At 48.1% G+C, this 25,527-nt stretch overlaps 1 protein-coding gene across 1 annotated transcript in view; it reads right to left on the bottom strand.

Annotated features, from left to right (window-relative positions):
* The window catches only part of LOC116978020, a 206,330-nt gene extending 201,356 nt beyond the window's left edge, over nt 1-4,974 (bottom strand). The window contains exon 1 of the mRNA XM_033029007.1: nt 4,728-4,974. Within this exon, the coding sequence (XP_032884898.1) occupies nt 4,728-4,794 (67 nt within the window). The 5' untranslated portion in view covers nt 4,795-4,974. The remainder of the gene's footprint in view (nt 1-4,727) is intronic.
* Nucleotides 4,975-25,527: the final 20,553 nt, after the last annotated feature.

Genomic DNA, 25,527 nt, shown 5'->3' with positions numbered 1-25,527 from the left:
AATCGGTCATTTTTTAGTCGATGCCAGTTGCGATGCTAGTTGAAGGTGGTTGCTGGAGGTTGCAGGTCTTACCTTCCACTACCTGCAACCTCCGGCAACCACCTGCAACCTATTTTTAGTCGCGGCCGGTTTTGAATTTTTTGAAATAATCGCCGGAACATAGAAGAAGCGGAAACCACTTTCGACCATTCGGGAGACTGACAAAAACCTCCGGGAACCGCACGGAAACCTTGGGTGGGGCGCAAAGTCTCCAGAGGTTTCCGTTCAAGTTTCCTAAGTGGGACAGGGGCATACGACACAATGATCCATTGGCTGTGCAGTCTGAACAATGTACAAAGGTTTCTAATAAACGGAATAGTGAAACTAAACTGAACAGTGAAATTAAAATAAATATATATATATATTTTTTTTAAATGGCTGCACAAGAACGTTTGGAAATGTGGGCGTCTGTAAATGTGCCACAAACTCAATGTACCAACACAGCATCCTATGTTGGGCAACAATCATTGAGGAAAGACCTCTTCCTATGATGTGCTGTGGGTCCATTAACTGTGAATAGGGATCCCTCTGGCTCTATCTCTGCCAGATGATATCCATTTACTTCCACTAGCTTACCAGGGAAAATAGACTTGATTTTCTGACATGTTTATGCGCATATATAGATGGTGGCCGATTAGGAAAAAGGGAGATGCAACGAGACCTGGGTGTCATGGTACACCAGTCATTAAAAGTGGGCATGCAGGTGCAGCAGGCAGTGAAAAAAGCGAATAGTATGTTAGCATTCATAGCAAAAGGATTTGAGTATAGGAGCAGGGAGGTTCTACTGCAGTTGTACAGGGTCTTGGTGAGACCACACCTGGAGTATTGTGTACAGTTTTGGTCTCCAAATCTGAGGAAAGACATTCTTGCCTTAGAGGGAGTACAGAGAAGGTTCACCAGACTGATTCCTGGGATGTCAGGACTTTCATATGAAGAAAGACTGGATAGACTCGGCTTGTACTCGCTAGAATTTAGAAGATTGAGGGGGGATCTTATAGAAACTTACAAAATTCTTAGGGGGTTGGACAGGCTAGATGCAGGAAGATTGTTCCCGATGTTGGGGAAGTCCAGGACAAGGGGTCACAGTTTAAGGATAAAGGGGAAATCCTTTAGGACCGAGATGAGAAAAACATTTTTCACGCAGAGAGTGGCGAGTCTCTGGAACTCTCTGCCACAGAAGGTAGTTGAGGCCAGTTCATTGGCTATATTTAAGAGGGAGTTAGATGTGGCCCTTGTGGCTAAAGGGATCAGGGGGTATGGAGATAAGGCAGGTACAGGATACTGAGTTGGATGATCAGCCATGATCATATTGAATGGCGGTGCAGGCTCGAAGGGCCGAATGGCCTACTCCTGCACCTATTTTCTATGTTTCTATGTTTCTATGTATTGTATACAAAAGCAGGGATGTAAAGCTGAGGCTCTATAAGGCGCTGGTCAGGCCGCATTTGGAATATTGTGAGCAAATTTTGGGCACCATATCTGAGGAAGGATGTGCTGGCTCTGGAGAGGGTCCAGAGGAGGTCTCCAGGAATGATCCCAGGAATGAGTAGGTTAAACTGTGATGAGCTGGAGTTTAGAAGAATGAGGGGTGGGGAGGTGATCTCATTGAAACATACAGAATAGTGCAAGGCTTGGATAGATGTGGATGGCGCGACTATTGTCAGTAGCGGCCTCTGCAGTCCGTCTGTCTTTTTATTGTTTTCTGTCTTGTTCTATGTAGTTTTTATTGGTTTTTTTGTCGGGGTATGTGTGTGGGGGTGGGGTGGGGTGGGGGAACTTTAAGGTCTTTCCCCTGCACAGGAGACCCGACCTTTTCTTTGTCGGGTCTCCGTTGTCGTTGGGGCTGCAACGTGGAGCGGCCTCCAACAGGAATGACCTGGGGCTCCAGTCGCGGAGCTGCGGATCTACTCACCATCACGGAGCTGGCCGAGTCCGGAGCGGGTGGAGCTGTGGTGGAGCGCTGCTGTAACCCGACACCCGGAGATTCGGAAGCTCCTACCGCAGGTCTGTGGACAGTGATGCCGGGAGCCCGCGGGTCCCTGGTGGGAGACCGCTTTTCGGGGCTTCCGCAGCGGCGACTTCTCCCGCCCGAGTTGCGGGGTTGAAGATTACCTGGAGCGGGGCCTACATCACCGCCCCGCGCGGCTTGGAATGGCCGCGGGACTTTGTGAGCGCCCGCCGGGGCTCCAACACCAAGAGCCCGGTGCGTGGCCTTGCATCACCCGGCGTGGCTTTAATGGCTGCGGGACATTTAACATCGCCCGCCGGGGGCTTTGACTCTGTCTTTGACTCTGACATGGGGGGGAGAGGGGAGTGCAGGGGAGAGATATGTTTAAGTTTTGCCTTCCATCACAGTGAGGAGGACTCACTGTGATGGATGTTTATGTGAATTGAATTGTGTTGGTGTGTGTCTTGGTTCTTTTTTTTGTATGGCTGCAGAAACCAAATTTCGTTTGAACCTCATGTGAGGTTCAAATGACAAATAAAAGGTATTGTATTGAGAGTAGACACAAATGCTGGAGAACTCAGCAGGTGCAGCAGCATCTATGGAGCGAAGGAGATAGGCAACGTTTCGGCCCGAAACGTTGCCTATTTCCTTCGCTCCATAGATGCTGCTGCACCCGCTGAGTTTCTCCAGCATTTTTGTGTACCTTCGATTTTCCAGCATCTGCAGTTCCTTCTTAAACACATAGATGTGGAGAGGATGTTTCCGCTAGTCGGAGAGTCTTGGACTAGAGGTCGTAGCCTCATAATTAAAGGACGTTCTTTTAGGAAGACAAGGAGAAATTTATTTAGTCATAGTGTGGCGAATCTGTGGAATTCTTTGCCACAGAAGCCTAAGGAGGCCGACAGTGGATACTTTTGAGGCAGAGATAGATAGATTCTTGATTAGTACGGGTGTCAGAGGTTATGGGGAGAAGGCAGGAGAATGGGGTTAGGAGGGAGAGATAGATCAGCCATGGTTGAATGGCAGAGTAGAATTCATGGGCCGAATGGCCTAATTCTACTCCTATCATTTACAAACTATAGCTCTGCATTCAATACGGTCATCCCCACCAAGCTCACCACCAAACTCCACCAGCTAGGCCTCAGCTCACCGATATGCGCTTGGATCCTGAACTTTCTCACGGAGCGACCGCAGACAGTGAGACTGGGCCCGCACCTGTCCTCCACCATCACCCTGAGCACCGGCACACCACAGGGTTGTGTACTAAGCCCCATGCTCTACTCCCTCTTCACTCACGACTGTGTCCCTGCATTCGACACCAACACCATCGTGAAGTTTGCAGACGACACAACAGTGATTGGGCTGATCACCAACGGTGATGAAACAAACTACAGAGCGGAGGTGCAGAACCTGGCGGACTGGTGCGCCAATAACAACTTGGCACTAAACACCTCCAAGACCAAGGAGCTGATTATTGACTTCAGGAGGTCCCATTCTGGAGAATACGCCCCAATCTCCATTTACGGGGAAAGTGTGGAGAGAGTGTCCAGCTTTAAGTTTCTGGGCACTCACTTTTCAGAAGACTTCACATGGTCCACAAACACTGCCGCGCTGGTCAAGAAGGCACAGCAACGACTGTTCTTCCTGAGGACATTAAAAAGACTGGTCTGCCCCAACAGCTGCTGACAACGTTCTACCGCTGCACCACAGAGAGCATACTAACGTATGGCATCTCTGTGTGGTATCTCAGCTGCACGGAGGCGGAGAGGAGTGCTCTTCAGCGGGTAGTCAACAGAGCGCAGCGGATCATCGGGACAGAGCTACCAGCCTTGGAGGGCATCTACCACATGCGGTGCCTCAGGAAGGCCCTCAGCATCCATAAGGACTCATCACATCCCTGCCACGGCCTTTCAACTACTTCCCTCCGGCAGACGTTACAAGGCCTTCTACGCCCGAACCTCCAGACTCAGGAACAGTTTTATCCCAAGAGCTATAGCGGCTCTGAACCGGCCCTAATGAGTGCCCCCCCCCCCCCACCCACCCCCTTTGGACAGTCTCCCTCAGATGGTCACGTCAATCAATTCAGCTTGCTTATTTATGTATTGTATTTATTTACCTTTCTTGTACATCAGTGGAGCTGCACACTAAATCTCGTTGCACTGACGTGCAATGACAATAAAAGATATTATTATTATTAAACATATGTAGCCACTTCAGGGCTGTTTAAAAAGACCTGTTCAAGGCAGTCCTCCAGATTCGGGGACATTTCTACACAGCTGTTGTCAGGCAACTGAAACATCCTATCACCAAGAGAGCATTCCTGAACTATCACCTACCTCATTGGAGACCCTCGGGCTATTTTTAATCTTGCACTAAACGTTATTCCCTTTATCTTCTATCAATACACTGTGGATGGCTTGTAATCCGCTGATTGAATAGCACGCAACTATAAAACGTTTCACTGTACCTCGGTACACGTGACACTAAAACTAAACTAAACTAAAACTAAAACTATGTGTAAGAAGGACCTGCAGATGCTGGTTTTACACCGAAGATGGACACAGAATGCAGGAGTAACTCCGCGGGACAGGCAGCATCTCTGGAGAGAAGGAATGGGTGACGTTTCGGGTCGAGACCCTTCATCAGACTGAGAGTCAGGGAGGGGGACACTAGAGGGATGGGAAGGTTGCAGAATTAAACTGGTTGGGAGTAAAACAGAGGAGAAAGAATGCTGAGTTACCTGGCATCGGGGCCATGGGCTCATAGCTGTTGCTACTGGTTCTCTCCACTCCATTCATCTTCTCCATTCTTTTAGAGTCGCTTTCGTTTTCCTCTCAGGCTCTTGGCAGTACTCTTAATAGGGCACGCACAATGTTTTGTCTACTCTCCTCCCCACCCTCTCCGCTGCCCAATGACTTGTACCAGACCTCACCCAGAAGGAATCTGAAGTCACGGCTCTGGTGAATCAGCGGGTTTTCAAAACCTGGGGAGGAGGGGAGGGGTGGCAAGTCATGTGTTTGTGTGTGTGTGTTTATGTGTGTGTTTATGTGTTTGTGTTTGTGTGTATGTGTGTGTTTGTGAGTGTGTGTGTATATATCCGTGTGTGTGTGTGTGTGTATATATATATCCGTGTGTGTTTGTGAGTGTGTGTGTGTGTATATATCCGTGTGTGTGTGTATATATATATATATATATATCCGTGTGTGTGTGTGTGTGTATATCGTGGCTTATGGAGTTGAGGGGGAGCAGCGATAGACAACTTTGGATCGTCACAACTGCGACCAACGTTAATGTGGTCACTTGAAACTGCAAGACTGCTGACACTTTAAGTAACAAAGGGGAAGCTGAAGGGAAAGTCCATCCGAGGGGCTGATTTGTTTTGACAGGAAGTTTGAGCATGACTAACCGATCAGCTGATCAGCGCTTTAAAAACAAAACAAAACAAACCCAAACACAGTAGTTTGCAAGAGTAGGCTTTGCGAGAAGTTCCAGGAGTGGACAGCAACGCCTGGCTGATTTAAACCTCCAGCCGCTGTCCTGGGCAAATACATACAAGTTGCTTTAACTTGTTTGGCAACGGCTGGGGGTGGTGGGGGGGTGGTTTCCTCTCTCTCTCTCTCTCTCTCTCTCCCCCACTCTCCCACTCACACACAATGACGTTGTTTGTTCCTCTGCCGATGCAGACTGGGGATTTAGCAGCTGGAAGACATTTGGACCGACATTCCTGGCACGCTGGGGCCAGGGCGCTTGCAAAGTTTCAACCCCTCAGAAAACAACACCCAAAACACACGCGTGAAGCTCTGCTCGGTGGCGCAGCGGTAGAGTTGCTGCCTCACAGCGCAAGGGACCCGGCTTCGATCCTTACTCCGGGTGCTGTCTGTGCGTTCTCCCCGTGATCGCGTGGGTTTCCCCCGGGTGCTCCGGTTTCTTCCCACACTCCTGAGAGGTTTGCAGGTTAACTGGCTTTGGTAAAGTTGTAAAATTGATCCTGCCATATCATCTAAATGACCAAGTTTACATTTTCAGGGACACACCATGTAGCAATGTTACAAATTTTTTTAAATCAAGTCTGCAATTTATCCCATCAGATAAAGCATAAAAAGAAATTTAATTTGACACCTAATTCACTTTCATATCTTCAGTATTAAAAAAGTTATGGCCATTTTCATACTCGGAAATTAGCATCTTGTTCCCTATTGCTTTTCCATTGACTTAACACAAAAGCTGTGATCAGGACAGTCAAAAGCCCAAAACTTTCTTAAACATTAAGAGAACTGAGAGAAATTTTCAGTTATTATAGATTGAAGCATTCTGAAACAAATATGAAACAATCTTACTTAGATGACTTGAAATTAAAGCATAAAATTAGTTAGTTACCTAATTGTAGCTAATTACAAAATTCAATTATTAGATCTCAACATCTATCAATTTCTTAAGAATAGATTAACATTTTTAAATAGCCTAAGTGTCCAAATAACATTCACATAAGAATTCACAATATAACATAATTTTTAAATCTCATTGTCATGGGTTTATAGGCCAAATGGAAGGAATTTAATGTTTAATACCTGTAAATTAATGGCCATTTGAATCATCTTGTGAATGGGTTTTTCTGGTACGCGATCATTTGGAACATTGCGGTTGCGGTGAATTTAGACCCATATCGGCATGAAAAATACTGCCGGTTCGTATGGGGAAAAAAATCACCGTTTCGCAACGTAAAATGTGAATTAAGGCATCTTAAGGAGCACTTTTATACATAAAATAAACGACTTTCTTTTACCTGTCCCGTACGTGAAATCCGTCCCCGTTGTCGGCGTTGATGGCTTTAGAAGTTGATTTTAAAATTACTCCAGCGATTAACTTGTCGGGCGATTTAAAAAAAAAATACACAGAACGCCCATCGGAATGATTCTTCAGCAAAATCTTGCACTCCAACCAAATATAATCCAGGACAAGGATTATTTCATTCATTTGTTCTATATCTCTATATCACCGTCTACATCTTTTGTTTCCATTCCCCTCAAGATGGATCCCGACCCGAAATATCACCTAATCTTTTTCTTCACAGATGCTGCCTGAAGGGCTGAGTTACTCCAGCTTTTATGAGTCTACATTTTATGTTGCAAACAGGATAGTTTAGTTTAGTTTAGAGATACAGTGCTGAAACAGGCCCTTCGGACCACCGAGTCCGCATCGACCAGCGATCCCCACACATTAACACTGTCCTATACGCTCTAGGGACAATTTACATTTCATACCAAGCCAATGAATCTGAAAACCTGCACGCCTTTGGTGCGCGGGAGGAAACCGAAGATCTCGGAGAAAACGCACGCTGGTCACGGGAGAACCTACAAACTCTGTACAGACAGTTGTACAGAGCCCTAGTTGTACAGAGCCCTAGTGAGACCGCACCTGGAGTATTGTGTGCAGTTTTGGTCCCCTAATTTAAGGAAGGACATTCTTGCTATTGAGGGGATGCAGCATAGGTTTACAAGGTTAATTCCCGGGACGGTGGGACTGTCGTATGCTGAGAGAATGGAGCAGCTGGGCTTGTACACTCTGGAGTTTAGGAGGATGAGAAGCGATCTCATTGAAACATATATAGGCTTGGACACACTAGAGGCAGGAAACATGTTGGTGGAGTCCAGAACCAGGGGCCACAGTTTAAGAATAAGGAGTAAAGGGCCTGTCCCACGGGCATGCGACCTGCATGCGGCAAGCGCGACCTAAAGGGCCGGTCCCATCAGCATGCGCCTGCATGCAGCAAGCGTGACCTAACGTGGTCGCTTGAGCCGTACGGCCTCGCGGGGTCGGTCCCACTTCGATCGCCGGAGCCGTATGGAGTTGTGTGGAGCAGGTCTCGACATCGCGCGGGGCTCCGAAAAACTGACCGTGTTTAAAAATTCCGAGCGGCAACGGCCTGCCGGCCCACAGCCGCCTTGACGCTGCGTCACTCACTCGACCTCCGCGCCGCTCCCGCTTCTGGTTAGGTTGCGCCTGCCTCATGCAGGCGCATGGTGGTGGGACCGGCCCTTTAGGTTGGGCTTGTCGCATGCAGGTCGCATGCTCGTGGGACAGGCCCTTAAGCCATTTAGAACGGAGACGAGGAAACACTTTTTCTCACAGAGAGTGGTGAGTCTGTGGAATTCTCTGCCTCAGAGGGCGGTACAGGCAGGTTCTCTGGATGCTTTCAAGAGATAGGGCTCTTAAAAATAGCAGAGTCAGGGGATATGGGGAGAAGGCAGGAACGGGGTACTGATTGGGGATGATCAGCCATGATCACGTTGAATGGCAGTGCTGGCTCGAAGGGCAAAATGGCCTACTCCTGCACCTATTGTCTATTGACAGCACACATAGTCAGGACCGAACCCGGGTCTCTGGCGCTGTCAGGCAGCAACTCTACCGCTGCGCCACCGTGCCGCCCCAGATTATAACCAACCCGTACAGATAAGATTCATTGACGGCCAACAGATGTATAATTGAGCACATGAGTCTTTCACAGCTTACGTGGAGAGGATGAAAAGGCTCTTTTTGCGGCCGGCAATATTCTTGTCAGTAGAAGATCAAATAGGGAGCGTGCAGGCGCTGAATGCTAATGCTCGAAAGTGAAAGAAAACTACTTTATTCATGAAGACCTTTCGCATGCTTACTAATCTCACTCCCAGGAAAAAAAGTCAAAGGTCTTCTTTGCACAGAGGTAATGCAGAAACTGGAGGGTTATCTGGGCCCACAATCGCTTGAGATAGCGTGGAGCTATAAATTCCGAACAAGGAGTCAGAGAACAGGCCAAACGACAAGCAACCATGTGGTGGCATTGATAGAGTTCTCCACGGAATTCCATCCATTGCCAAACACAAAGATAACAGTGCAGGCTGGGAAGGGACTGCAGATGCTGGTTTAAACCGGAGATAGACACAAAAAGCTGGAGTAACTCAGCGGGACAGGCAGCGTCTCTGGGGAGAAGGAATGGGTGACGTCTGACGATAGGGTCCCGACCCAAAACGTCACCCATTCCTTCTCGACCAGAGATTCTGCCTGTCCCGCTGAGTTACAAAGATAATGGTCGTCCGCTGTTAAAATCCAGCAGGGAAGGCTCCAGCCCAGAGACACAGTGAGCAAATGGAGCCAACCTCCCTTCCATTGACTCCATTTGCCTCGGCAAGGCCAGCAGCAGAATCAAGGACGAGTCGCAACCTGACCACTCCCTCTTCTCCCCTCTCCCATCAGGCAAAAGGTAAAGAAGTGTGAAAACGCACACCTACAGATTCAGGGACAGTTTCTTCCCAGCTGTTATCAGTTAACTGACATCTTAACGCAACCTGAACTACTATCTACCTCATCGGTGACCCTCGGACTATCTTTGATCGGACTTTATCCTTTAACATGAAACTGTACACTGTGAATGGCTCGATTGTAATCACGCATTGTATTTCCGCTGACTGGTTAGCGCGCAACAAAAGCTTTTCACTGTACCTCGGGGCGGCACGGTGGCGCAGCGGTAGAGTTACTGCCTCACAGCGCCAGAGACCCGGGTTGGATCCCGACTACGGGTGCTGCCTGTACGGAGTTTGTACGTTCTCCCCGTGACCGTGTGGCTTTCTCCGAGATCTTCAGTTTCCTCCCACATTCCAAAGATGTACAGGTTCGTAGGTAAATTGGCTTGATATAAGTGTAAATTGCCCCTAGTGTGTGTAGGGTAGTGTTAATGTGCCGGGATCGCTGGTCGGTGCGGACTTGGTGGGCTGAAGGGCCTGTTTCCGCGCTGTATCTCTAAACTAAACTAAACTAATCTAAAAATAAAAATAAACCATGTGTGTGCTAGTGGGTTGAGTTTTTGTTGTAGATATAATAAATAGGTGCACGTGTTCATTGAAGGAGACAATGGACAATAGACAATAGGTGCAGGAATAGGCCATTCGGCCATTCAAGCCAGCACCGCCATTCAATGTGATCATGGCTGATCATTCACAATCAGTACCCCCGTTCCTGCTTTCTCCCCATATCCCCTGACTCCGCTATTTTTAAGAGCCCTATCTAGCTCTCTCTTGAAAGTATCCAGAGAACCGGCCTCCACCGCCCTACAAGATGCCACATAAGCTGGAAGAGCACAGAACAACAGTGTGGACATCGAGACCCAGAGCAGCAAACCAGAACAGTGTTACTGAACTGAGCGGAAATTGCGTAACATTGACTCTGATGCATTGGACCAAGCGTTTAATTCGCACGTCACAAATAACAGTGGCAGGAAATGACCAGACTTTAAATTCGAGACACAAGAAACTGCAGGTGCTGGAATCTTGAGCAAAGTGCCGGAGGAACTCAGCATGTCTGGTAGCATCTGTGGAGATAACGTTTCAGGTCAGAATGATTGGAGTAGGTGGGGGTGGGGGGGGGGGGGTGGGGGGTGGGGGGGGGGGGAATGTAGAAAGCTGGAAAAGAGAGGTGGGGGGCGGGACAAAGCCTGACACTATCCTGAACACTAGGGTCAATTTACAATTTTACCGAAGGCAATTATCCTACAAACCTGTGCGTCTTTGGAATGTGGGAGGGAACCCGGAGCACCCGGGGAAAACCTGCGTGGTCACAGTGAGAACGTACAAACTCCGTACAGACAGCACCCGTAGTCAGGATCGAACCCGGGTCTCTGGCGCTGTAAGGCAGCAACTCAACCGCTGCGCCACCGTGCCGCCCCTTCTGTGGCCAGAAGCTACCTTGACACGGTATAAGGTCATAAGGTCAAGAGTGTTTTATTGTCATGTGTCCCAGATAGAACAATGACATTCTTACTTGCTGCAGCACAGCAGAACATGTGATCATAATAAATAATATAGCAAAAACTCAGAGAAAAAGAACAAACAATATCAGTGCAGTAAAATTAATAACAATAGTCTATTGTAGTTCATAGCTTATGAGGTTGTAGTGTTTCATAGCCTGATGGCTGTAAGGAAGAAGCTGTTCCTGAACCTGGACGTTACAGTTTTCAGGCTCCTGTACCTTCTTCCCGATGGCAGTGGTGAGATGAGTGTGTGGCCAGGATGGTGTGGGTCTTTGATGATGCTGGCTTTTGAGGCAGCGACTGCGATAGATCCCTTCGATGGTGGGGAGGTCAAAGCCAGTGATGTTCTGGGCAGTGTTTACAACTTTTTGCAGTCTTTTCCGCTCCTGGACCTTCAAGTTGCCGAACCAGGCCACGATGCAACCAGGTCAAAATACTCTCTACTGTGCACCTGTAGAAGTTCAAGAGAATCCTCTCTGACATACCGAATCTCCGTAATCTTCTCAGGAAGTAGAGGCGCTGATGTGCTTTCTTTATAATTGCATCAGTGTGCTGGGTCCAGGAAAGATTGTCGGAAATATGCACGCCCAGGAATTTGAATTTTTTGACTCTCTCCACCATCGCCCAGTTGATGTAAACTGGATTGTGGGTCCTCAACGTTCCTCTTCCAAAATCCATAATCAGTTCTTTGATTTTGCTGATATTGAGAGACAGGTTGTTGTGCTGGCACTATATGGTCAGTCGGTCGATCTCACTTCCATACTCTAACTGACAGTAGCAGATTTAGGCCATTCAGCCCATCGATTCTACTCCGCCATTCAATCTTGGCTGATCTATCTCTCCCTCCTAACCCCATTCTCCTGCCTTCTCCCCATAACCCTTGACACCCGCACTAATCAAGAATCTCTCTATCTCCGCCTTAAATATACCCATTGACAGCTTCCACAGCCTTCTGTGGCAAAACGTTCCACAGACTCACAACCCTCTGAGTAATGAAAATTCCCCTCATCTCCTTCCTAAAGGAACATCCTTTAATTCTGACGCTGAGACCTCTGGTCCTAGACTCTCCCACTAGTAGAAACATCCTCTCCACATCCACTCAATCCATTTCAATGAGGTGTCCCCTTATCCTTCTAAACTCCAGCGAGTACAGGCCCAATGCCGTCAAACGCTGAACATATGTTAACCCACTCATATCTGGGATCATTCTCATCCTCCGGAAGTGGCGGCGCTGCCTGGCAGCTGCGGCTCGCCTGCAGTGCATCTGTTTTTTGTTTTTTGTTGTTTTCTTTTGTCTGTTTTAGTTAAAGTTAGTTAAATTTAGTTTATTAGGTTGTGTATGTGTGGGGGGTGGGAGAAACAGTGTTTTAGTCTCTTCCTTCAGGGGGAGGCGACTTTTTCTTGTCTCCGTCTCCATCTGCGCTGAGGTCTAATGGCGGAGCTGGCGGCCTTGGGGCTGTGGCAGCGTTCCGGCAGCGGCCCGACTTGGAGCTGTGGCGGCGTTCTGGCATTCCGGCGGCGGACCCGACTTTGGAGGTTCGGCCGCGGGCCCAGTGGACGACATCGTCGGGAGCTCGCAGGTCACAGGTTGGTGGCCTGTTCTCCGGAGCTCCCGCAACAACAGCTTCGTCCGCTGGACTGGAGGGCGGCAGCTTCGGCGGCTTCGACCGCTCCGGGCCGCGGAGTTTGAACCGGCACGTTCGCGGAGCACGGTTGAGCCGCGGGACTTACTGGTGGGGTCACAACATCGGAGGCCTGGATCGCTTCAGTGCAGAGGGAGAACAAGGAGGGAAGAGACAAGGACTTTAAGACTTTTGCCTCCATCACAGTGAGGAGGTGCCTGGTGAACACACTGTGGTGGATGTTAAATTTGTGTTTATTGTATGTTTTGTCATTTTTATTATATGTATGACTGCAAGGCAAAGAAATTTTGTTCAGACCAAAAGGTCTGAATGACAATAAAGGATACTTTGACTTGACTTTGATCCTGTTGGCTCTTGCCAACACCAGCACATCCTTCCTCAGATATCCACTCTCATTGATAATGATAATGAAAAACATTATTTTAACCTTGTTTAGAAATACAGCGCGGAAACAGACCCTTCGGCCCACTGACCGAGTCCGCACTGACCAGCGATTAACACTATCCTACGCACACGAGGGACAATTTTACATTTACCAAGCCAATGAACCTACAAACCCGTACGTCTTTGGAGTGTGGGAGGAAACCGAAGATTTCGGAGAAAACCTACGCATGTCACGGGGAGAACGTACAAACTCCACACAGACAGCACCCGTAGTCGGGATCGAACCCGGGTCTCCGGTGCATCAAGCGTTGTAAGGCAGCAACTCTACCGCTGCGCCACCGTAAGTGGCCGCCTTCTGGACATGGAGGTTATAGATCAACTATATTGGACTAGAGAGCCACATAAAGGCCAGATGCAATAAGAATGTATTTCCAAAGGCCGTCAGTAAACCCTTTGAATATTTAAGACAACTACTTGTTTCGTGATATCCATTAGCGAGCGTAGTCTTTTTTTTCCTCTCCTGCTCTACAATTATTTATTTACCATGGTAGGATTTGAACCAGAGATCAATAGACCAGGCTTCTAAATACCACTTCAGTAATCTGACCACAAAACTACCCTCTCACAAGAAGCACAGGCTGTGAAGGGTAGTCAGAAAGAAATAGCAGAGAATAGTCCACATTGATTTTTATCAGAAAGGCAACAAAAAATTGTTACTGAAGAAGGATCTCGATCCAAATTGTTACGTCTTCATTTTCTCCAGAGATGGAGTCTGACCCACTGAGTGCAGCGTAGGTTTACAAGGTTAATTCCCGGGATGGCGGGACTGTCATATGCTGAGAGAATGGAGCGGCTGGGCTTGTACACTCTGGAGTTTAGAAGGATGAGAGAGGATCTCATTGAAACATATAAGATTGTTAAGGGTTTGGACACACTAGAGGCAGGAAACATGTTCCCGATGTTGGGGGAGTCCAGAACCAGGGGCCACAGTTTAAGAATAAGGGGTAAGCCATTGAGAACGGAGACGAGGAAACACTTTTTCTCACAGAGAGTTGTGAGTCTGTGGAATTCTCTGCCTCAGAGGGCGGTGGAGGCAGGTTCTCTGGATGCTTTCAAGAGAGAGATAGATAGAGCTCTTAAAAATAGCGGAGTCAGGGGATATGGGGAGAAGGCAGGAACGGGGTACTGATTGGGGATGATCAGCCATGATCACATTGAATGGCGGTGCTGGCTCGAAGGGCCGAATGGTCAACTCCTGCACCTATTGTCTAATGTCTATTGTCTAAGATCTTAGTTTAGTTTAGTTTAGTTTAGTTTAGTTTAGTTTAGTTTAGTTTAGTTTAGTTTAGTTTAGTTTAGTTTAGTTTAGTTTAGTTTAGTTTAGTTTAGAGATACAGCACAGAAACAGGCCCTTTGGTTAACCGAGTCCGCGCATACCAGCGATCCCCGCACATTAACACAATCCTACACATACTAGGGACAATTTACATTTATACCAAGTATACAAACCCAAGCCAATGAACCTACAAACTTGTACGTCTTTGGAGTGTGGGAGGAAACTGAAGATCTCAGAGAAAACCCACGCAGGTCACGGGGAGAAGGCAACAAACTCCGTACAAACAAGCACCCGTGGTCGGGATCGAACCTGGGTCTCTGGTGCTGCAAGCACTGTAAGGCGGAAACTCTACCGCTGTGCCACCACGCCGCCCCACTATCTTGAACAAGTGGTAACCTGGGAGGTGGTGGCTCGTACTATTATTTATACTGGGCAGGCATTTCCTAATACAACCACTTTGTGCAGCAGTTTCACCCGCCTCCCAAGTCTCTGCAAATATTTCTGTCCTGGGCCTCCTCCACTGTCAGAGCAAGGCCCAATGCTAATTGGAGGATCGGATCAACACCTCATATTTCGCTTGGGCAGCTTTCAACCCAGCGGTTCACTCTTGATTTCTCTAACTTCAAGTAATCCCTCCTTTTCCCCCCTCTCTCCATCCCTCCCCCATCCTGGTTCTCTGGACCAGTCTGACCGTCCTACTAATTAAATTTTACATTGTATGCCTCGTTGTCACCTTCCCCTCAGCTAAAAATGATCCATCCTGCATTTCCCTTGACCTTTCTCCCCTTTGATCTCTCGTTTTCACACCTTGCCCTTCCACATCTCTCGCTTCCCTCTCCCCTGGCTCTCATTCGGAAGAAGGGTCTCGACCCGAAACGTCGCCCATTCCTTCTATCCCGAGGTGCCCGTCCCGTCCCGCTGAGTTACTCCAGCATTTTGTGTCTATCTACTCGGTAAAATATGCCCATATTTTCACTCTCCGTCTGATAATGCAAAGAGTGCAAGGAAGATTAAAACACACCTTCCTTTTTGAAAACTCTGCTGATCACCTTTTTTTGTTAAATTATATTCTCCATCTCATGATGTTCCATCATCTCAGCTTCCGAGCAAAGGCTCTAATACCTTTCTCTGCCATTAACATGAAAATAAATGGTCATTGTTCCCGGGATCAGATCTACAGTCTCTCCGTTTAAAGATATGAAATGTAATCACCGTCTTCCATGGACCTTAGGCACTCTCCCTTCTCATTTGACTTTTATACATGAAAAATAGTCCCTTGGTGCTGTCTTTCTTACTTTCGCCTACCAGCCTGTGCATCTTGTATGAGATTAGCTTTTGTGGCCAGTTTACTGAATTAGAATCCAAAAGTCTGATCTGTTCGAGTTATAGAGTTCTGCAGCACAGAAACAGGTATTTGGCCCATCTCTTCCATGCCGGCCAAGGTGCCCTATTCAAACTAGTACCATACCTGGCCCATAATCCCTCGAAACCTTTCCCATCCACGTAACCACGGTGCCGCAGCGGTGGAGTTGCTGCCTTACAGCGCCAGTGACCCGGGTTCGACCCCGACTATGGGCGCTGTCCGTACATAGTTTGTACGTTCTCCCCGTGACCGCGTGGGTTTTCACCAAGATAATTCGGTTTCCTCTCTTACTTCAAATACGTACAGGTTTGCAGGTTAATTGTCTTGGTATGAATGTAAAATTGTCCCTTGTGCGTGTAGGATTGTGTTAAAGCCCTGTCCCACTATACGAGTTCATTCAAGAGTTCTCCCGAGTTTGCCCTGATTCGAACTCGGAGATTTACGGTAATGGTCGCTCATAAGTACTGAGGGCTCTCGTGGACATTTTTCATCATGTTGAAAAATCTTCACGAGTCTTCCCAAGCTTACCGCATTTCCCGAGTACCTGCTGTTAGCGTTACGAGCCGCTAAGAGACGTCCCAGAGCTCCGACGTACCCACATCGTTCATTCTCGTGCTTACCACGAGTTTGATTTTTTTTAAACTCGGGAGAGCTCTTGAATGAACTCGTACAGTGGGACGGGCTTCGTGAGTGCGGGGATCGATGGTCGGTGTGGACTCTGTGGGCCGAAGGGCTTGTTTCCACACTATACCGATAAACTAAACCTGCCCAATTGATCTATAGTTTAAATAAATCCTATTATGACAAACTCATGAATTAAAACAATTGCGAAGCCGAAGGGCAGAAAGAGCTAGTCTCAGTAAAAGCGATCATGAAATAATAGAATTGTCTTAAAGACCTAGAGGGTTCAGAAATCCTTGATTTGGTTTTCTGGCCTTCAGACACTCACTAATGCGGTTAAGTCTTAAGAACGCTTTCTTCCAAAATAATAAAATGGCGGTATAGTCATTTAAGATAGGATCCTTTTCTCTCAGAGGGTCATGAATATTTGGAAGGTTCTATCCAAGGGAGCTGTGGTGATTGACACGTTGGAATCAGGCCCTTCAGCCTAACCCAGTCCGTGCCGACCAGCGATATCCCCGTACACTAGCGCTATCCTACACACTAGGGATCATTTACAATTTTACCAAAGCCAATTAGCCTACAAACTTGGATGTCTTTGGAACGTGGGATGAAACCCGAGTACCTGGAGAAATACCCACGCAGTCACAGGGAGAACAGACAAGTCCTATACAGTCAGCACCTGCAGTCAGGTCTCTGGCCCTGTAAAGGGCCTGTCCCACGAGCATGCGACTTCATGCGGCGAGCGCGACCAAACCGGAAGCGGGGGCCGCGCGGAGGTCGAGTGATCCCGTACGAGTTGACGTGAAGTTCGAGCGAAGTCCGCGGGAAGTTCGCGCTAGGCGTATGCCGTCAAGACGCTGCGTACGGGGTCAAGACGCTGCGTACGGCGTCGAACCGCTGCGCACGCCCATCGAGGCGGTGCGTACGGCCTCAATGCGGCTGCGGGCCGGCAGGCCGTTGCGGAATTTTTGGACAGTGTCAGTTTTTCGGAGCCCCGCGCGATGTCGGGACCAGCTCCGCACAACTCCATACGGCTCCGGCGATCGAAGTGGGACCGGCCCCGCGAGGCCGTACGGCTCAAGCGACCACGTTAGGTCGCGCTTGCCGCATGGAGTCGCATGCTCGTGGGACGGGCCCTTAAGGCAGCAACTCTACCACTGCGCCACTGTGCCGCCTGAACCATTGCATAACTTCAGCTCCTATTTTAATTTTAGTTTTGAAGATACATCATGGAAACTGGCCCTTCATCTCACCGAGTCCATGCTAGTTTTCAGCATTGCATCAGGTGGTTCCATCACATCCTGGTTCGGCAACTTGAACGTCCTGGAACGAGGGAGATTACAGAGAGTTGTTCAAGAAAGAACTGCAGATGCTGGAAAATCGAAGGTAGATAAAAGTGCTGGAGAAACTCAGCGGGTGCGGCAGCATCTATGGAGCGAAGGAAATGGGCAACGTTTCGGGCCGAAACCCTTCTTCAGACAGATAACAGAGAGTGGTGGACACTGGACAATGGTGCTTTGAGGCAGATGCGATAGTGGTGTTTAAGAGGCTTTTGGACAGGCGCATGGATATCATCCGGTCATAAGGAATAGGAATAGAATTAGGCCATTCGGCCCATCATGTCTACTCCGCCATTCAATCATGGCTGATCTATCTCTCCCTCCTAACCCCATCCTCCTGCCTTCTCCCCATAACCTCTGACACCCGCACTAATCAAGACATGCAGGGAGCGGAGGGATATGAATCAATGTATAGGGCAGATGAGACCAGTTTAACTAGGCATCATGTTCAGCACAAGCCTTGTGGGCCGAAGGGTCTGTTCCTGTACTGTTACTGTTACTGATCTCCATGCTATGTTGTAACAGTTGCAGAGAAAAAAGTCACATTAGGGTTTGGGTTAGGGTTAGGCTTAACCAAGCTTAGGCTCAACATAGGGTGGTCCCAGTCCGACTCCAACCAATCTGCAGAAGGGCAAGGGGAAAGGCGAGTAGATGGTAATGAGACCGTGGGCCAGACCAAAGTGGCAGTACATGGTGAAAAGGAATCTCCAGGGGGAGATTGTTGAGCACCAGAGGGCATTTTGTCCCACTGCCGCATGCCCTAACCCTAACCCAACTTAGCCCAATGTCACATTGAGATAGGTTGGAGACTTGGGTCTGTAGCCCAGCCTATGGAAATGCTGTTCAGAAACCAAATTGTCCCTAGTGTGTAGGATAGTGATACTGTATGCATTGATCGATGGTCGGCACGGACTCGGTGGGCCGAAGGGACTGTTTCCGTGCTGTATCTTTAAAATTAAACTCAAACTCAAACTCAAACCCACAGTGGACAAACATACAGAAGCCTAGACCAATTATTTCAGAGACAACATGTTCAAATTGTATTTTGAAACATATAAGATTGTTAAGGGCTTGGACACGCTAGAGGCAGGAAACATGTTTCCGATGTTGGGGGAGTCCAGAACCAGGGGCCACAGTTTAAGAATAAGGAGTAAGCCATTTAGAACGGAGCCGAGGAAACACTTTTTCTCACAGAGAGTGGTGAGTGTGGAATTCTCTGCCTCAGAGGGCGGTGGAGGCAGGTTCTCTGGATGCTTTCAAGAGAGAGCTAGATAGGGCTCTTAAAATAGCGGGAATACGGGGAAAAGGCAGGAACGGGGTACTGATTGGGGATGATCAGCCATGATCACATTGAATGGCGGTGCTGGCTCGAAGGGCCAAATTGTCCTGCTCCTGCACCCATTGTCTATTGTCTATTGTCTAAATCCTACCAGGGTGTCTGGAGAACTCTTCATTGATAAACAAAATAAATGCATCAGCTGTTAGGACCACTGCATTGTCACTTAAAAATAAATATTTTTTGCCTCACTAGCCAATAGCAACTTGGTGCAGACACTAACTCTGCAGTAACTCAGCGGGACAGGCAGCATCTCTGGAGAGAAGGAATGGATGACGTTTCGGGTCGAGACCCTTCTTCAGACGTAGAGTCAGGGGAGAGGGAGACACAGAGGTATGGAAGGGTAAAGTGTGAAATCGAGACATCAAAGGGGATGTAGATCAAGGAAAATGTAGCATAGATCTTTGGTAGCTAGGGGAAGGTGACAACGAAGCATACAAAGATAATATTTAATCAGGAGGACAGTCAGACTGGTTGGGGAACTAGGATGGGGGAGAGGTGGAGAGAGGGGGAAGGTAAGGGTTACTTGAAGTTGGAGAAAACAATGTTAATACCGCTGGGGTGTAAGCTGCTCAAGCGAAATGTGGGGTGGTGTTCCTCCACTTTGTGCTGGGCCTCACTCTGACAGTGGAGGAGGCCCAGGACTGAAGGGTCAGTGTGGGAATGGGAATGGGAGTTAAAGTGTTCAGCGACCGGGAGATCTGGTAGGTTTATGCGGACTGAGCGGAGGTGTTCAGCGGCCAACACGATGCATTAGGGAGCAAATCTGCCAACAGTACCCAGTCTGACCTCGACGTGACTCCCGACCCAGCAGTGACCTTGAATCCAGACCCAACAACAAGGACCATTTCGCTGAACACCTCCAATCGGTCCGCCTTCTCCTACGCGATCTCCCAGTTGCCAAACATTTTAATTCCCCTCCCACTACTAGACTGACCTTTCTGTCCTGGGCCTCCTCCACTGTCAGAGTGAGGCCCAGGGAAAATTGGAGGAACATCGCCTCATATTTCACTTGAGCAGCTTACAACCCAGCGGTATGCGTCATGATTTCTCTAACTTCAAGTAACCCTTGCAATCCATCTCTCTCTCTGTGCCTCACCCATCCTTGTCCTCTTGCTAATTTCACCGTTCGTATCCCTTTGTTATCACGTCGACCCAGGCTAAGCAATGGACCATTGTGGGCTCCACCTTTCCTGAGTCATCAATGCAGGCTCTGCTTTGTTCGATACCTTCGCACGCCTCTCATTCCCATCTCCCTGACTGTCAGTCAGATCAAGGGTCTCGACCCGAAACGTCACCAATTCCTTTTCTCCAGAGATGCTGCCTGACCCGCTGAGTTACTCCAGCTTTTCGTGTCGCTCCCACTTCAAGAACAACTGATAATGGCCAATAAAATGGGTGTATGGAATGAGCTGCTGGAAGAGGTAGTTGAGGCAGAGACTTTTGCAACGTTTAAGAAACAATTAGACAAGCACATGGATAAGACAGGTTTAGAGGGATATGGGCCAAGCAGGTGGGACTAGAGCAGATGGGACATAGAAACATAGAAAATAGGTGCAGGAGTAGGCCATTCGGCCCTTCGAGCCTGCACCGCCATTCAATATGATCATGGCTGATCATCCAACTCAATATCCTGTACCTGCCTTCTCTCCATACCCCCTGATCCCTTTAGCCACAAGGGCCACATCTATCTCCCTCTTAAATATAGCCAATGAACTGGCCTCAACTACCTTCTGTGGCAGAGAGTTCCAGAGATTCACCACTCTCTGTGTGAAAAATGTTTTTCTCATCTCGGTCCTAAAGGATTTCCCCTCTATCCTCAAACTGTGACCCCTTGTCCTGGACTTCCCCAACATCGGGAACAATCTTCCTGCATCTAGCCTTGTCCAGCCCCTTAAGAATTTTGTAATGTGGGCAAGAATGGGCAAGTTGGGCCGAAGAGCCTGTTTCCACACTGTACCACTCCATGACTCCAAATGCTGTGTCTTGTGAATAGATAGATAGATAGAATGGAATGGACATACAAGAGTGAAATCCCTGTTGAGACATTAGCTCCCAAGTCAAACTCAGGGAGGGGAGCTTTGGCCTGGCGTCTACTGCAATTGTAGGCAGATCGTGCTCACGTTGAAGCTGTGGTAAAAAGTGAAGAGCAGAAGCCGTTTTCGATGGCAGAATGCAGCACGGGCATAGATTTCAGATAATTGTTAGTAAAAACCAGAAGGAAAACGAGGTGAATTTTTTTTTTTAATGCAGTAAGTTTTATGATCTGTAATGTGCAGCCTGAGGCCAAGGGAATCTGATTCAATAGGAGCTTATAAAATAGAATTGGATAAGTACATGAAGGGGAAAATTGTACACAGTTGCTGCAAAATCGTAGGCGTGAATCAGGCAATCTCTTACTGTAACAGACAGACTGACACGTTATTAATTGAAGAGCAAAAACTACAGTAATAACTAGGCATTCTGTTATTTGAATTCAATGTAAACATTTCCTTCATGCGGCGATACATGCTGTTAAATGCTTCATAAAATGCATTCTTCTGAAACGCAGGCCCGTTTAAATTATGCACATTAATCTAAGCATTAAACCCTTATAATATCTATTCCTTGCAAAGCCAACATCTTCATTCCGTCACCTCAGTTCCCTCACTAAACATTCGTGCTCTAAACAAACATGTTGTTGTTTTTAAAATGTCGCAAAATGCAGGGGAAACTTCACTCCTCAGATGACTAATTAAATAATGAGCCATAACATGAAGGCCTATTTCCAGTTGAGGTTATTAGGCAAGGCCAGCTGACCAAATGATATGGAGTCATAGAGTGATACCGTGTGGAAACAGGCCCATTGGCCTCACTTGCCCACACCGGCCAACATGTCACAGCTACACTAGTCTCACCTGCCTGCGTTTGGCCCATATCCCTCCAGACCTGTCCTATCCACGTATCTGTCTAAAGGGCCTGTCCCACTGGACGAGGTAATTCAAGAGTTCTCCCGAGTTTTCCCCGTGATTCGAACTCGGAGAATGTCCGTAGCGGGTCCGTAGGAGATCGTGGATGTCTCGTCGCGGCTCGTACGAGTAAAAAGTAACAATTTTTTCCGCCACGATTATTTTTTTACTCATGGACATTTTTCACAGTGTTGAAAAATCGTCACGTGTTTACCGGATTTCCCGAGTACCTACCGTTACTCGTACGAGCCGCTACGAGACATCCACGATCTCCTACGGACCCGCTACTGACATTCTCTGAGTTCGAATCAGGGGAAAACTCGGGAGAACTCTTGAATTACCTCGTACAGTGGGACAGGCCCTTAACCGTTTCTGAAACCTGAGGATAGTCCCCGCCTCAACTACCTCCTATGGCAGCTCGTTCCATACATCCAGCTGTCTCCCCCTTACTACAATCAGTCCGAAGAAGGGTCCTGACCCAAAACGTCGCCTATCCATGTTCTCTAGAGATGCTGCCTAATTCCGCTGAGTTACTCCAGCACCGTGTGTCTTTTGTCTTGTTTCTCATCTTGGCTGATCTGAATTTTGTCAAATATGATTCAATGTTTGTGTATTGTCAAGCTCAGCAATTTCCTTTTCCAGAATAGCTGACAGAAAACTGGCTGCTTGCTGCAGTGTCACGGAGTGTTAATCACTGTAAAACTCATGCATTTTGCCTCATGGTGAAAGTGCCCAGCTGCTGAAAGTCTCGTCATGTTCCACATTGTTCCTAGTACCTTGTGCAGTAATTGTGCTGAGGCCTCGATAAGGCGCTAGTCAGGCGGCATCTGGAGTATTGTGAGCAATTTTGGGCCGAATATCTGAGGAAGGATGTGCTGGTGTTGGAGAGGGTCCAGAGGGGGTTTACGAGAATGATCCCAGAAATCAGTGGTTTGACATACGGTGAGCGTTTGACGGCACTGGGCCTGTACTCGCTGGAGTTTAGAAGGATGAGGGAGGGGGGACCTCATTGAAACGTACCGACTAGTGAAAGGCTTGGCCAGAGTAGATGGGGAGAGGATGTTTCCACCAGTGGGAGAGTCTAGGACCTGAGGTCACAGCCTCAGAATTAAAGGACGTTCCTTTAGGAAGGAGATGAGGAAAAATTTTAGAGGGTGTGGAATTCTTTGCCACAGAAGGATACAGAGGCCAGGTCAGTGGATATTTTTTAAGGCAGAGATAGATAGATTCTTGATTAGTACGGGAGTCAGGGGTTATGGGGAGAAGGCAGTAGAATGGGGTTAGGAGGGAAAGATAGATCAGCCATGATTGAATGGTGGAGTAGACTTGATGGGCCAAATGGACTCATTCTGCCCCAATCATTTATGACCTGATGACATGCCATATGCCCTATGACTTATGAGCATGAACTGCAGAGGAATATCGAGGATCGCTGTGTGTTTATGGCAGAGGGGGAGGCCATTGATGTTGTTGCCTCTGTCACTAACATTATTTCCGATCTCACCCTCTTCTCACCCTCTGTTCACCTCCCTAGAGTCCCGTCCAGCACGGCAACAGGCCCTTCAGCCCGACTAGACCATGCCGACCAAGGTGCCCCATCTAAGCTAGTCCCATTGGCCCACATTTGGACCATATCCCTCTAAACCCTCCTTATCCACGAACCTGTCCACCTGCCTATTAAATGTTGTCCTCTGTTGTCCAGCTGGAAAGGGTACAGAGAAGATTTATGAGGATGTTGCCAGGACTAGAGAGTCTGAGCTACGGGGAGAGGTTGTGTAGGCTGGGACTCGATTCCTTGGAGCGCAGGAGGATGAGGGGTGATCTTATAGAGGTGTAGATTGGGTAAATGCACAGAGTCTCTTGCCCAGACTGGGGGAATCGAGGACCAGAGGACGTGGATCTAATATGAAGGGGGAAAGATTTAATAGGATTCTGAGGGGTATTTTTTTCACACAAAGGGTGGTGGGTGTCTGGAACGAGCTGCCAGAGGAGGTAGTTGAGGCAAGGACTTTCCCTACGTTTAATAAACAGTTAGACAGGTACATGGATAGGACAGGTTTGGAGGGATATGAGCCAAACGCGGGCAGGTGGGACTAGTATAGTTGGGACATGTGGGCCGGTGTGGGCAAGTTGGGCCGAAGGGCCTGTTTCCCTGCTGGATCACTCTATGACTCAACTACCTCCACTGGCAGCTCGTTCCATACACCCTCCAGCCTCTGAGTGGAAACGTTGCCCCTCCAGTTCCTGATAAATCTTTCCCCTATCACCTTAAACATTTGTCCTCAGGTCCTTGATTCCCCTACTCTGGGTAAGAGACTGTGGGATAAACTGCAATCATTCATTACAATCGCTCCACTCATTTACACCTCGACTCCAACAGCAGCATTTATTGCATCTGTACACTGTGGGCGGCCTGCTTGTAATCATGTACAGTCTTTCCGCTGACTGGATGGATAGCAGGCAACAAAAAAGCGTTTCACTGTCTCTCGGTCCAGGTGACAATAAAGTAAACTGGACTAAACTGGACTAAACTAAACTAAACTGGACTAGAATCTTCTCAATTCTGGCTTGTACTCGCTGGAATTTAGAAGATTGATGGGGGGGGGGGGGGGATCTTATAGAAACTTACAAAATTCTTAAGCGGTTGGACAGGCTAGATGCAGGAAGATTGTTCCCGATGTTGGGGAAGTCCAGAACAAGGGGTCACAGTTTAAGGATAAGAGGGGAGGGAGTCTTTTAGGACCGAGATGAGAAAAACATTTTTCACACAGAGAGTAGTGAATCTGTGGAATTCTCTGCCACAGAAGGTAGTTGAGGCCAGTTCATTGGCTTTATTTAAGAGGGAGTTAGATGTGGCCCTTGTGGCTAAAGGGATCAGGGGGTATGGAGAGAAGGCAGGTATGGGATAATGAGTTGGATGATCAGCCATGATCATATTGAATGGCGGTGCAGGCTCGAAGGGCCGAATGGCCTACTCCTGCACCTATTTTCTATGTTTCTATGTTTCTATGAAGCCTTAGTGCACGCATTATGATTCAATCAGATCATAGCTGATCCACTCTCCCGCACTAACCCCAGATCCCTTGAGTCCTTTAGTATCTAAAAGCATGAGTCTGGAGCCTAGTCCCTCGAACGCAGGGGATTATAGACTTTAAACAGATGTGACCCACAAATGGTTTGACCTTTCAAAGCCGGGAAGGGCTGGCACCAGGGATATAATGCAACTGTGGGATGTTTCGGCATAGAGGGACCGGGAATGTCCGAGGTTTGTCCATCTGATCTAAATCTGGACGCACAATTGACGGGACAAGTATGAGATCGGACCAGAGTTTGATGTAGCGCTGGACGGATACGGGGAATGCTGGGAACATCAATGGTGGAGGGGGCTAAGGTGGAGTGGGAGAAAAGACCGAGGTGCATGCTTGAAGGAGGACTGACGTGTTAGTCCAGGGGTCCCCAAACTATGGCCCGTGGGCCACATCCGGCCCGCAGCGGGATTTTATCCGGCCCGCAACAAGCTCTTAACACGTTCCGTGCTGTGGGCTATTTAGCAGGTTCTGTGGTAACGCGGGAACTTACACGTCAGTTTGCCGTAGGCTATCAAGTTGAGGGTTTGTGTGCAGCTGCTGACAGGTTACCGACGATAGCCCCGGGGAGACGGTGAAAATCGGCGACAGGGGCGGCAGCGGTGGCCCCAGTGAGTGAGTGGGTGTGAGTGAATGAATGAATTGGCCAAGTATTACAAGGTAAAATATCTTGGGCATTTTATTACAGGACAAATGACAGA

Source organism: Amblyraja radiata, chromosome 10 (assembly GCF_010909765.2).
Source record: "Amblyraja radiata isolate CabotCenter1 chromosome 10, sAmbRad1.1.pri, whole genome shotgun sequence".
NCBI lineage: Eukaryota > Metazoa > Chordata > Chondrichthyes > Rajiformes > Rajidae > Amblyraja > Amblyraja radiata.
This window is presented reverse-complemented; position numbering and strand designations above follow the sequence as displayed.